Source organism: Pleurodeles waltl, chromosome 7 (assembly GCF_031143425.1).
Source record: "Pleurodeles waltl isolate 20211129_DDA chromosome 7, aPleWal1.hap1.20221129, whole genome shotgun sequence".
NCBI lineage: Eukaryota > Metazoa > Chordata > Amphibia > Caudata > Salamandridae > Pleurodeles > Pleurodeles waltl.
The window spans coordinates 960101633-960116378 of record NC_090446.1 but is presented as its reverse complement, the minus strand read 5'-3'; the positions used below and the strand labels follow the sequence as shown (position 1 = coordinate 960116378).

At 44.4% G+C, this 14746-nt stretch overlaps 1 protein-coding gene across 1 annotated transcript in view; it reads right to left on the bottom strand.

Annotated features, from left to right (window-relative positions):
* Positions 1-14746, bottom strand: part of C1QTNF1 (C1q and TNF related 1) — a 76377-nt gene that overhangs the window by 32826 nt on the left and 28805 nt on the right. Inside the window, exon 2 of the mRNA XM_069199684.1 lies at positions 14453-14665. Within this exon, the coding sequence (XP_069055785.1) occupies positions 14453-14649 (197 nt within the window). The 5' untranslated portion in view covers positions 14650-14665. The remainder of the gene's footprint in view (positions 1-14452; positions 14666-14746) is intronic.

The following is a 14746-nucleotide window of genomic DNA, read 5'->3' as shown; positions in this document are numbered from 1 at the left end:
TGCGAGCCATTAGGAATGAAAAACGTCCATCAAAGGGATGGTAGTCTGCTGGGGTCGGCGACCACCATTTCTTTGATTGCTTTTTAATAAAGCAATCTTTTTCTTTTTAATGCAGCCCGTCATCTCTGCCCATTTAGGTCAGCCTATTGTGTGCACCTGGAAGGCACTTCACACCTTAATTACACCTATTCAAGGCTGACCACAGGCTGAGAGCTGGCAGAGGCTTATGCTAATTACGCATCTGAAAGTTCAGGCAGGAAACGGGTAACTTTCTAAAAGTTATTTTTATTAATATTTATGAAAAGTCTGACTTTACAATTGAATTGCATTTTTAATAACTATTAAAATAGTGGTGTAATTATTTTTCTAGCTGTCCTATTCCAATAAGGAAGAAGGCAATTTAACCATGTTTAAAGGAGGAGCACCAACACTGTACTTCTGGTTATCAGGGGTAAAGTACACAGCATTATAACACCATAAAAAATATAGTGTCCGGCAAAAAGTGAAAAGTCAGGGATGACCATGCCAAAAAGGCAGATTTCCTACACATAATATACATGTAATCACCATATCACAAACTGAAATATGCCTATGACTTTCCACTCTCTCTTTGCCATAACCATCCCTTCTCCAACTATATGTCACAGCGGTGGTGCTGTGGTGTTGGAACTAGCTCTGCTGACTCTGCAATGAAGAGCCAACTTTTGAGAGCAAAGTGAGGAGAGTTGAGACCTGGCCCTAGAACATTCAGGGTGCCAAGATTCCGACACTCTGGTTCCAATTATAAGTAGGAAAATACTGCTGGCGGCTTCTGCCTTGCTCTGATGGCATTACCTCACCCAGTTGAAGAATGAAGGACTTCAAAGGTATTTGGCAGGGATCAGAAGGCTCATCTTTGTGGTGTTGCAGCTAGAACTTGTAGTGGTGAGTGCCAACATCCATTCTGTCCCTGCTTCTCAAACTCTGTAGCTGATGCTCAGAGTACCTCTTTAGTGTCATTGTCTTTGTGCTGCTCCGTGTCCCAATCATCCACACAGGACATATTCTTGCTACAATCACCCTAAGTAGATCCCGGGTACAGACAGTGATGAGAAGTATTGTGGCGAGTAACACTGTTTCTAAAGGAAACTGTTGTGGAGAACCTTCAACAAGATTACACATAGATGCCTAGTATTCAAATTTACGAAGCTGATAAATATTTTTTACCAGTTAAAGAACACAGAGAGAAGGCATGTCCACCACATAGGCAGGCTGTGCTCTTAGCCTTGGTCCTAATGTTTAATGTGTTGCTGCTGAAAAGCCCACTATCTGAAGAAAAGTGTCTCCATCCAGGACAGCAAAGTGGGCCCAAAATTGCTCTCAAGAACTCAGATGCCTTATACTTCGCAGATGTAAAGTGAAAACGAACTTCTATTTTCTTTCAGCGGAAAATGGCATGGTCATTCATCTACTGGTCATGATACTGTTAGCAATTTCTGTCCTATTTCACTCTTGCCTTTTAACGTCAGTTCTCTTTATGTGTTTTTGCTTATAACATTTTTATTCTCTTTTTACGGTATATTGGCATAAAAAAGGTTAGGACTGCAAGCAAGCAAACAATAGAGCATCCACAAATTCCCACGTGCATAGATACTTCTATATTATATAGTAGCCACTAAACGTGACACATATTAATATAAATGGAATATGTACACCAATTCCTCATAGTTTGCAATTTTACCCCGGCCAACCCCTAGACTTCTACACAAATTGCTCTGCTTTAGCACAATAGCCCATTCTATGCGTCCATCTGGCAATGGAGGAAGTCATTTCAGACCTCCAGTGGCGTGCAATGTCACTTTTAGCAGCAAGTAATCAATCGCCACCAGAAGTCGAGTACTTTGCTTGTCCTCCCAATCATCCTTCAAACCCAGTAAAATCATTTTGGGCTCTGGCAGAAATGGTTGTTCCACCACCTGAGTTAAGATATAAGAAATATGTTCCCAATATTGTTATATTACTGGACATACCCAGATCACATGATAGAAAGTTGCCAGCTCTCCTTTGCATCTCAGGCAGTAGGCGTCTCCTCTTGCTAAGCCTGGTGGGGCATTAATAAATCATGTGAAGGTAGTTAGGCTGGACAAGCCTCTTTTTCATAAAGACACCCAGTACTATAAGGGTTATGCTTGCCTCAACCCAATCCTCATCTTTCGGAGGGCTCATCTCTCACTCCAAACCTTGTCTTAATGCCTACATTGGGCCAGTGGTATTATTGACCAGAGCGTGGTACAGCTGTGAGGTCCCCTTCCCTTCCAAATCTGACATACTATTTTTTGCCTCTAGTGAACTATAATCAGGGAGGGTCCAAAGCTTTTCTTGGAATCTCTCAAGTGTGTGGCTTATTTGTAGCTTATCGAACAACAGCATTGTGTTCAATGCATAAGATATGTTTTGGCAAAGAACATAAATACTGGAATGCTCACCCTCTTCCAGATATCTCCAAGTTTGAAGACTGCTATGTTATCCCAGGATCAGAAGCCCTCTAGAGTTCTGGCATGTTTTAGCCAGGTACCATTCAAAAGTGGAGTCTTCACTGTGCCACCCTACCACCATTTGATCCATCTCAGAGCTTGATCCCAGCATGCCAAGGTGGTCTAGGTGGCTGGAGGGAGGTCTCTGTGTTGCTAAGTTGCAAGTTGAGCATGACATGTTTCCCCAAAACCAACATTTCCAAGGCCCCCAAAGGGTCTGCACGATTTGCATACAGAAAGTTGTTAATCGGAACAATATGAGTGGACAAATAATATAACATGATATCTGCTATTTCCAGCCCTCCATTAGAGGGGTTCCGTACACTTTGGGATATGAAATGCAGTGGGCACTACTCCCCACAAGAATTCCGTTATTGCACACTGCAGTGAATGAAAGAAATTGTGTGGTATGTCGTAGGGAACATTTTGGGCGACATGTAGCAGCCAGGGAAGATAGACCATTTTAAATAAGTCCCCCCACCTGCTACAGTGAGGGGGAGAGCACGCCATATAACCATGTCCTGACTCATTAAGGCAATCAGGGGAGAGCTATTAAGGTCCAATACCGGTTGCCTTGTGGTTGCTATGTGCATCCCCAAGTATTTAGATTGAGTTTCAGCCCATTGTAAGTCTGTCATTGTTCTTATGTCATCATGCATCCCAGTAAGTGGTGTCTATGTAGATATGGACCATCGGGCCAGCCATTCATAGGCCTCCTCGTACATCTGAAGCTTCTGTATTAAACGTGAAATATACAGCAATATGTCATTGGCATGCAACATTATTCTGTCCTAAGTGGATCACATCCAGCGAAACCCGCACAGTTGCTCATCTCTCCAAACCCACTCCCCCAATGGTTCTATGACCAGGCAAAGAGGAGTGGTGACAAAGAGCATCCTTACCTCGTATCATGCCTGATAGTGAAAGGGGCTGACAGCTCGTCACTCGCTCTAATCCTTGTCCAAGGTTCAGAATACAAAACAAAAGATATCAACAAAAGACGGGTCTCAAATTTATATGTTCAAGCATCCAAAACATTAATGTCCACTGAACAACTCAAAGGATTTGTTTTCCAAATCAATGGCTACCAGGATCCTATGATACTCAAAGTTTTTTTCAAAATCAGTGGCTACCAGGGCCCTTTGAGCTTTACATGTCGGTTGGAGTTCCATGGTTGTATGATGGCATGTCAAGCAGTGGTGAGTTCTACAACTTGGCATAAACCTGTTTTGATCTCTGTGTATCAGTCTTCTGATTACTTTACTCAGTCTATTTGCCAGCACTCTCACAAGGATGTTTGCCTCCAAATTGATTAAGAATATGAGGCTTATATGAGCTGCACCGAGTCAGATGCCTTCTGAGCTTCAGAATTACTGAGATTAGACCTCCCTGCAGATCATATGGCAGCTCCCCAACTTTTAATGCTTCTGTGTACATATCCATGAGTGGTGGGACCAAGTGAGAGGCATACTTCTTGAATCCCTCAAGCATTAGCCCATTAGGACCCAATGTCGTACTAGAAGGAAGAAAATTAAGGACAGTTTCCTCTTTCGTGAAGTGTTCCTCTAGCGCATCAGCCAATCACTATTGTGGAGTCTGGCCAATATCAGGTCTTCTAAAATCAGGTTGTGATGCTCTGCCATTGGAGAAGGTTGCTCCTCATACAAGTCCGCATAGTAGCCTTCATTTGTTGATGGCAACAATCTACTGGACTCAGTACAGTTAGGGTTCCACCTTCATCAGGCTGCAACTTCTCTTATTACTGTAATGCATGACTTACCACATATCCTTGATCACTGGGCACACTGGCATTAATGTTATTGGACTTTGGTGCCACAGTCAATGCTGTGTTACATAATACTCTCTGTCGCCATCTTCACCCCTAGGGTATTTAGGGGAAGTACATGACATTGCTTAAGTCATTTCTAGCCAAACAGGTGTCATGATGTTCATATTCCTCCTTTTCAATCTTCTTACAACCCCATCTTTGTAGGGGCCTCTAAGATACATATCTAGTCTGAACCTTTTCAGTCTTTACATTGTCTTTTTTGGCATTCATTTGAATTTGCTCTTACGCCATGCGAGGACACTCGAATCACAGTGTCCATCAGTGAATACACTGGGAAGCCTTAAAGCAGATTTTGAGTCTACACTGTTGCTGTGGCTTCCCAGGTGAACTTAAAAGTCCTGAAAGAGAACAGTATCAAACCTGAAGTATTGATTTTTAAAGACTGCTCTTTCAGTTTCAGCTTTGGCTTCATGGTCAAAGCAGCCAAGAGACCCTCCCACACCATGTACCCCCATCCACAAACTAGGTCTCACCTTTGATAGTGCTCTTGCTTTTGCTCCTAAGGTTAACGAAGTTCCTTCGCCTGCTTTTTTCTACTTGCACACGATTATGCTTTTCTTTCCTGCAAACTGCTGGCCAGCAGTGGTCGAGCAGTTGCCCTCTCACACCTGGACTCATGCAATTCTCTTTATTTTAACTACCACCAAACTTACTCCAGCACCTTCAGCTCATACAAATGCTCCCACTAATCCTGACTTTGGACTCCCAGTTTGTTTCTCCATTCTCGTTTCATTGAAATATTTATCATTGGATGCCTGTGGCCAAGTGCTCAGTATTCAAGGTGTTCTGTATGTGTAATGGTCCTTTCCACAAACAGGAACCTCTCTATCTCCAAGAGAGAATTCCTCCCTACAGGCCTTCCAGAATGCTCTGTTCTTCTACTGCTAGCCTTCTGCAGCGCACGAAGATTTTTCATACCCAAATGCGTGGCAGCTCTTTCTACCATCCCAGAGCTAAATACTGGCATTGCCTCTGGATAATTATGCAGTATAACCAATAATTCTGCCTTTCATAAGCGCCTGGAGATGCTGCGCATCCTGCAGTTTTAGTACTTCTTTGTCGGTTCTTTCTTCCATGCTGCTTTATTTTCCTCAGCACCCTCCTGTTGAGGGTAACAACACACCAGTTAGTATTTGCTTGGGTCTCTTTCTAGCAGTTTAGGCTGGGTTTAGAATCCTTCTGTTCCCCTCTCGAATCCTCCTCCTCAGGTCCAAGGGCAGGGCCCTCCTCAGACAGGAACTTCCACAGAAGGTACACTTGACCAATCACTCGTTCACACCATTCACACTAGCAGCCCAGACCAGCCCATGCACTCTTTCAGCACATAGTCATTTTAGAAATGGGTGTTTGTAGGTCATCCCTCCATTTCTAGGCTCTGTACTGCACTGCCATCCAAGGCACTACAATACACCCACTTCTCATTCTCTGCCCTAATGATGGCGCACACGAGTAGTCACGGCATGCACATAGTCACTCATTCTATAAGGAGGGTTCTCGCACTCTGCCCTTTTAACTTTTCTACATTATTGATCTAATGGACTCCTGTCAAATCATATTTACTTATGTTATATCTTAAATGTTATATTGTGAGTTATATTTCATTTTATTTACTGGTATGAAATGCCTTCTCATTCCCAGGGACCCGGCCGGCTGCCAGTCCAGGATTGATTCCCAGCTCAGGGTCTAGCAATCTCCATACACTCAGAAACCTGATTTCCTTGAAGAATCCTCAAAATGCACACCATCAATTATCTAAACTATGTTCAGGGATCACAGCTGTACATAGGACACAGTGGTGTCCCATTCACGTGGCATGGCCTGGAAAGTACATTCAGTCACACTTTGATCCACAGGAACCCCCAGCCTCTCTTGTCATCTTCTCATCTGGGGCATACCCTTCATGATCTCAGGACATGCCCAATGTGCCACCACCAAGCTCCCTACTCAATCAGATACCCACCATTTACTAGTCATATAACCTAAGAAATGCTGATCAGTCAATCCACTATCACACCTGGGAATCCCATTCATGACAGAAAGAGGGAAGATAACACATAGCATTTCCAGGTAAACTGAAGCAATTACATTTTTTATTTTTGTTCTCACCCTCTCAAAAAAAACCATGTCAAAGTTTTTATGATGCTACCCAACACAACGGGGTGACATTCAATGAATCTTAGGTAGTCAAGATTTTAGCATCTATACGTGACAGTTTATGTATTATGTTAACCAAGGTGCTAATGATTTGAATGTAGAAAGATGCACTGACAAGTCAATTTAAATGTCCATTCGTTTAGACCAGAGGTCTTCAATCTTTTTTGCTCTAAGCCCCCATTAAGCAAAATATTTTGAAGTCACCCCCCCCCCCCAAAAAATGTATGGCAAGAATAGGGAGAGTAGGAGGGGCAAGGGTGAGCTCTGTAGCGGCGTTTAGGAGATTATTTCAGGGGTATTTTTCTGTAGCTCATAAACCATGCTATGTGTGAGACATAAAAGTACAAACATAGGAAACCAAAACAGAAATTGACCAAAAATACTAGGCCCCACAAGTGGGGTGTTATGTTATGTTATATAGATTTATATAGCGCCTTCTGCCCAGGGGCCTCGTAGCGCTTTGAGTGTTGTGAGTCTGGGTCCCAATGCAACTTTAGCAACACAAAAGGATGATGGACGGAGTGCTAAACAAAGCAAACACTCACCCCCAGTCACAGATCTGAGCTTAATCCATAGTTCGTTTGCTCACCATGCCACTCCAGTTTGGACCCAGCCATATGCAAATCAGTCTTGACCCTGTTACTCATGGGAACAGTCCAGCCAGAACTGTCAGGCCAGGTCCTCCCTGGACTGGAAACAAGCATCCTGGGACCGGTTTCAGGGTATCACCCTCCATCAGCCAGGCTAGCTTGAATCCATTGGCACAGTGAGCAAGGGACCCACGTCTGGGCATATCCTTCCCACTTAGGGCAAATTGAGCAACACAAAAGGATGATGGACGGAGTGCTGAACAATGCAAACACTCACCCCCAATCCATCTTTTTTTTGCTCACCATGCCACCCCAGTTTGGACCCAGCCATATGCAAATCAGTCTTGACCCTGTTCCTCATGGGAACAGTCCAGCGAACTGCCAGGCCAGGTCCCCCCTGGACGGAAACAAGCATCCTGGGACCGGTTTCAGGGTATCACCTTTCATCAGCCAGGCTAGCTTAAATCCAGGGGCACCTCCACCTAAAAAAAGGAAAACTCCACATGTTCCTCAAGGCATCTCTCTAAAGAAGCTGTTTCTATCATCTGTAATCTAAAAAATGATCCCCCAAATATAGCAACACTTCCTCTGGGCTATCTCTTTGATGCTATCCAAAGATCTCACTACTTTCCTCTTACTCCTGGACCATCACTCTGAAGCTCAAGGGGTCCAGACGATCAGAGCGCTCTGTCTGAACATGACCTGGCTGGCCTCCTCCCTGTCACTCCCTCAACTCACTTTGAAGGACATGTGCGTGTAAACAGAGGTCGAAGTGGATGCGATCTATGCGGACCCACATGCTTTTATAATTTTACAAAAGCAGTACTTTTCTTTAAAAAACACAACCAACACTGAACAATCAATGTGGCCCTTCAAGTGCCTCTGCGTAAAAGTAAAGGAAGGGCAGAGTTGGAGTGAAGAGATGTTTTCCTCTGCTCTGAAGCTCAGAAGGGACACAAAGCTAAGGAGGAAAAAGGCATTCTCACTAGGGTGCCTCCTACCGGAAAGAATGTAAATGTGTGCAATTTGTTAATCACCAAGGTGCATCTTTACAAGCCCCATGTCCCCAGTGCCTTGCTGTTTGCCCTGTGCCACCAGGAAAGGGCAGAAACGTGTCAGATCTACAAGAGAGGGCACATTTCTGTCCTCTCTCCCTGCGCTGGCGCACAAATGGCTGCCATGCACTAACGCAGGCACCCTTGCACAATGGTGCAATGGTGTCTGCATTGTGGGGATGATTGATTTTGTGCAGGAAAGGACACCTTCCTGCACAAAAACAATCAATGGAGGCAATTTCCTTCTTCTATGTGTGCTGCATTCTGCAGGGAGAAATAATGTTTTTTCTTTCCGTTGCACCTCCCTTACACCATCCCTGGGGAGGGGTAGGGCTTTCACTCTTTCCCAGGATTACAATTTCTCGTAAATCTGGGAATGTATAAAATTCCATGGGTGTTACATGGGAACACCGCCTGTAATGTCCATGGCATGTCTCTCTAACGCAGTGTGAGGCAAAGCAGCGACTTGCGCTGCTTAGTCTCATGCCATATCTACAAGGCCATGAAAAACCACTCAGGGTGGCTTTATGTGGCCTTGTAGTTATGGCTCTATAGTTTGTGCCACGGGAGCCTCACAAAAGTGATGCTTTGGTGGCGGAGCAGGGCTTGTAAATATGTCCCCAAATGTAAAGGCTGCTTGGAGGACAGTTTAGGCTCTAACCCCTTCTCTGCCAGGCCTTTTCCTCCTCAGGTGGCACGCCCTTTTTTGGCTATTTCGCACTTAGGCCCTCATAACGTTTTGTCCACATAAGGTACCCACACCAAATTTGCATTTTTTTTTAAACATCCTAGAGATTCTAGAGGTACCCAGAGTTTGTGGGTTCCCCTGAAGGAGACCAAGAAATTAGCCAAAATACAGGGAAATTTCGGTTTTTTTCAAAAAAAGGGAAAAAAGAGCTGCAGAAGAAGGCTTGTGTTTTTTTTCCTTGAAAATGGCATCAACAAAGGGTATGCAGTGCTAAAATCACCATCTTCCCAACTTTCAGGAATAGGCAAACTTGAATCGGAAAACCCAATTTTTCAACACAACTTAGGCATTTTACTGGGACATACCCCATTTGTACGATTTTTTGTGCTTTCAGCCTCCTTCCAGTTAGTGACAGAAATGGGTTTGAAACCAATGCTGGATCCTGGAAAGCTAAACATTTCTGAAAAGTAGACAAAATTCTGAATTTCAGCACGGGGTAATTTGTGTAGATCCTACAAGGGTTTCCTACAGAAAATAATAGCTTAAATAAAAAAATATTTAAATTGAGCTGAAAAAAACTGCCAATTTTCTCCACATTTTACTCTGTGACTTTTTCCTGCGATGTCAAATTTTTTAAAGCTATGTACCGTTACGTCTGCTGGACTCATCTGGTTGTGGAGATATATAGGGCTTGTAGGTTCATCAAAAACCCTAAGTACCCAGAGCCAGTAAATGAGCTGCACCTTGCAATGGGTTTTCATTGTCTACCGGGTATACAGCAATTCATTTGGTGAAATATAAAGACTGAAAAATAGGTATCAAGGAAACCTTTGTATTTCCAAAATGGGCACAAGATAAGGTGTTGAGAAGCAGTGGTTATTTGCACATCTCTGAATTCCGGGGTCCCTGTACTTGCATGTGAATTACAGGGCATTTCTAAAATAGATGTCTTTTTTTACACATTGTCTTACATTTAGAAGGAAGAAATGTAGAGAAAGACAAGGGGCAATAACACTTGTTCTACTATTCTGTGTTCCCCCAAGTCTTCTGATAAAAATGGTACCTCACTTCCGTAGGTAGGCCTAATGCCTGCGACAGGAACGCAACGTGGACACATCACATTTTTACATTGAAATCTGACTTGTTTTTCGCAAAGTGCCTAGCTGTGGATTTTGTCCTCTAGCTCTGCATGCACATTGGGTAACCTCTGCATTTTTGAAAACTAGACACCTAGGGGAATCTAAGATGGGGTGACTTGTGGGGCTCTCCCCAGGTTCTGTTACCCAGAATCCTTTGAAAACCTCAAAATGTGGTAAAAAAATACTTTTTTCTCACATTTCCGTGACAGAAAGTTCTGGAATCTGAGAGGAGCCACAAATTTCCTTCCACCCAGCATTTCCCCCAAGTCTCCCGATAAAAATGGTACCTCACTTGTGTGGGTAGGCCTAGTGCACGCAAAAGGAAGTGCCCCAAAAAACTATATGGACACATCAGAATTATCAAATACAAAACTACCTGTTTTTGCGGGGGCACCTGCGTTTTTGGCCCTGGGCACAGCAGCCATATAGGAAAACCTACCAAACTCAAACATTTCTAAAAATTAGGCACCCGAGGGAATCCAGGGAGGTGTGACTTGCGTGGATCCCCCAGTGTTTTCTTACCCAGAATCTTCAGCAAACCTCAAATTTAGCTACAAAATCACATTTTCCCCACATTTCTGTGTGGGATCACTGCACCAGGACACATTTCCTACCACACAACGTTCTCCCCCTTCTCCCGATAAAAATTATACCTTACTTGTGTAGGTGGGTCAAGTGCCTGTGACAGGGAAGATCCAAAAACATGTTGATATTGATGGTGAACCAAAGCGGGTCCAAAATGGCAGTTTGAAAAAAAACGTTTTTAGTTTGACAAGTGGGGCAGAATTGTTATCAGTATAAATGCAACAATGCTGCGTGGTAGGAATTTTGTAGATTCCTGCAGATTCCAGAAGGTTTCATCACAAAAATGTGGGGATAATGTGTGATTTCCAGCAAAGTTGGAGGTTTGCAGGGCATTGTGGGTAAGAAAATGGTGCGGGGTGCATGTGAAGCACACCACCCTGGACCCAGATGTTTAGTTTTCTGATGTGTCTCTGTCTTGTAGAGTTTTCCACATGGCAGTGTCCCGAAGTCCAAAAAGTGGAGCCATCACCATTCCAAGTGGGACGATTTTGAGAGTTAGACAAGCTCTCATGGCCCAAATGTGAAACCAAAACCCAAAATAAACAAATGTCCTCTTGCTTGCCATGGGATAAAATGTTTTAGTGTGCAGGGGAGAGCTGAAAGACTGTTACCCCCTTCAGTTGGGTTGGGGGCATAACCATGCCCATAATGGATGGCAGCCACCAGTCCACTATTTCTTTTTTAATTCCCTGGCATCTAGTAGGCTTTCTGACCACCCGGGGAGTGGATCAGGGGTAATTGCCCCATCTGCCCACCTGTGGCCCCATTTATTTGGGGGTGGGGGTATGGCCATACCCCAATCATCTTTTTGTGAATAAAAAAAATCTTCCCTGGTCTCTGGTGGGCTTTCTGCCAGCCTTGGGGCAGATGGGCCTCCCAAAAATAGATGGCCTAAGGGGTCTCTCCCCATGTGTAAAAAAAATAAAACAAAAAAATAAATAAAATGATTCCTGATGCCTAGAGGTTTCTGCCCCCCCCTCGGGGCAGATCGGCCTAATTACAATGGGCTAAAACAAATTCCCCCCCCCCGGGGAGTGACTCTTGCCTAAGGGGTCGCTCCCCTTCCGTGAAATTGACAAAAAAATCCCTGGTGTCTAGTGGTTTCTGCCCCCCTTGGGAATGGCCTAAAAATAAGTTGCCTCCCAGGGTAGTGACCCTTGCCTAAGGGGTCGCTCCCTTTATAAAAATAAACAATAAAATAATCTCTGGTGTCTAATGGTTTCTGCCCCCAGGGTGGACAGAAAAGGCCTTAAAAAAAATGTCCCCCTAGGACGTGACCCTTGCCCAAGGGGCCGCTCCCCTTATTCATAGATATATATATATAAAAATAAATCCCTGGTGTCTAGTGGCTTCTGCCTCCCTCAGGGGCAGATTGGCCTAATAAAAATAGGCCAATCTGTCCCCAACGGGGACAGAAATGGCCTAAAGACAATCCCCCTCCCCCAGGGGAACGAACCTTGCCTAAGGGGTCGCTCCCCACATATAAAAAAAACATAAACAAAACAATATATATACCTGGTGTCTAGGGGTTTCTGCCCTCAAGGGGGCAGATCGGCCTAGTTATAAATAGCCGATCTGCCCCCGGGGGGCAGAAATGGCCTCAAATGAATTTGCCCCCAGGCGAGCGACCCTTGCCCAAAGGGCTGCTCCCCTCATTCCATAACCTAGAAAAAAAAAGGCCTTTCCTCTCCTTTCATGCCTCTCTCACCCCCTCCACGTGATCGGAAGAGAAATGCTTTTGCATTTCTCCTCCGATCCGTGCTGGAAGCTGAGCTTCCAGCGCAAAGGGGTAGGCCTCTAATGACGTCAGCACACGATTGCACGCTGACGTCATTAGACTCCACGGGGGATCTGGAAGGGTCGGGGTGGAAGGGGAAGCGATTACCCTTCCATCCCTTTCCAGGGGAGGGGGCTGCTTGGCCATCGGGGGGAGCGCTAGGACGATCAGGTCTCGTCCTTGGCACCGGGCAACTGTGGCCGAGGGCGAGACCCGCTCGTCCTGGGCACCCAGGGGGTTAATTGATCAGATTAGCTTAACTTGCATTTATTTTTCCTTTAAGCTTTCTGCATTATTTTATATGCAGTTAACTGAAAGTGAAAAACAAAACACTTGAAGAATATTTTGTTCTTTTTAGCCACGTTTTGGATCCTGCCACCATGTTGCTAAAAGGAACAAAATATCCTGTGTCATGTTTTTCCTGTAGTCATTAACGTGAGCATCCTTTCAGACTTTGTTCCCATGAGAAGACTTGCTTTGGTAATAGACCACTATTGTTTAACACATAGGGGGAAATGTAATAGTATCCTTGAGTGTGGAACATCCTGAGAAATGGACTAACAAATTATGCAAATGTTACAACCATTAGTACTTTGGTTAGCATAATGCATAAACTGTCAAATATAGATGACTTCTATGACATGAAAGACAGCACTAAAATCTTGACTACATCAAATCTTTCACCAGTATGCAGGGTCTCTTCACATCAGTATAATCACTGCCCAGCAAATGCTAGACAAATATTGAGGGACAAGGGAATTGATATCTGTACTGTTGGTGGACTGAAGCTACATTGGAGACCCCAAAGTCACAGTTCCTAGAATGAAGAATAGGTGATAGGTGGACATGTGTACAAATTGCCAGGGAGCAACAAGACTCCCTCCTCATTATCTGTATCCACCATTTGTGAGATCAGTTCCTCTCTGATTAGAAAAGGGGTGCTCTTTTCTGATGGATGTCTGTTCTCGATCACAATCAGGATCCCCTGGCACCTTCCTCCTGTAAACTTCTGAGTTCCCTGAGGGGAATCCCACAGTCTCCAGAGTTCCAGGATTATGATGACTACTGTGCACAGGACCAGAGGCTTACTTCTCTTAAAATAATTTGATAGACGGTGGAGGCTCGTGTAGGAATGCTCTCAGTTGATATTGGCTGCTTCTCAGGCTTGCTTTGTGTGCTGTACCCAAGTCTTTCCATGGTCTGTCTCCTGAGGTGGCTTGGAGTATTGTTCATGAGCTATTGTTACATGTACATGGTCCATTTCAAAATGAACGAAGGAGACATGAGGTACAGTGAAGGACAGGAATTCCAACTCAATGGGCAAGTCGAACTGCCCGCACAAAACACATGGTGAATCCACTCTCTTTGCCTAGTGAGCTGCACCCGTCCCTCTGCCAGATTCATAACATGCAGTGGGGATTGTGGCACCCCAAAAAGGCTCTCCAAAAACTTCTCCTTCTCACAGCTGTTGGTCGTGAGAGTCAACCAGTGCACCTATGTCAACCCCGGTCTTCTCTTCTGCTTCTTGCCCTTTCAACTCGCCTAGGTCACCTGTGGTCACCATGCCTAAGGATGAAGCTGGTGTGCTCTCTCCTGAACCTTTTTCAGATACCTAACATGGAGAGGTACTACATGAGATATCTAACCATACATCTGGGATACTGCCTCCACACTGCCAGGACTTGAGAGAGCATACACCCGCAACCCACTGTTGTTCAGAGATATCTGTTTTTCTATCTCCCACTAGGCTGTGTTCAAGACTGGCACTTAGGGAATGAACAGGAGGATGCATCCAGTTATCATTGGGCCTTCTAATGATGATGTACGCCTGTGACCTGGTTACTGCAAGTTCTTACCCATTTACTCTGTAAAGAGGGACTACTACTTTATTAATTTTGAGTCAGTAGTTTATCTTACACATTTATATATCTATGTTTAGTACACAATTCCATTAAGTTAAGGTAATAAGTATTTAGGGCTAAATACTCCAGCAACTCTGCTATACCTCGTCACTGTTTTGACTCACCAAGCAGTTCCAGGCATCATTGTTTTTTTTTTTCATCTAAAAAAAGGCAACTAAATAATTTGTAAATGGGTCTCACCTGTAGGTTTGGCTTTGGGGCTGTGTGGATGACGTGGGTGCAGGAGTCTGTTGGCGAGGAAGATCACGCTGTGGCTTGTCGGCATGCCCATGAGACCGTCGAGGGTTGTGCCGCTGGGCTGCCACACTGCCACTGAATAACAGCTCCATGAGCAACAGGTACATGAAGATGGAGGACCCGAGGGCGAAATGATTCATCCTTGCTCAATTTTGCCTAGGAAAAGGAAAGCAGAGACTAGCTTTAAAAGGAATGAAAGCAAGAAGAGTTTGTCTCCACTAGAAGTCATTTTGTTGA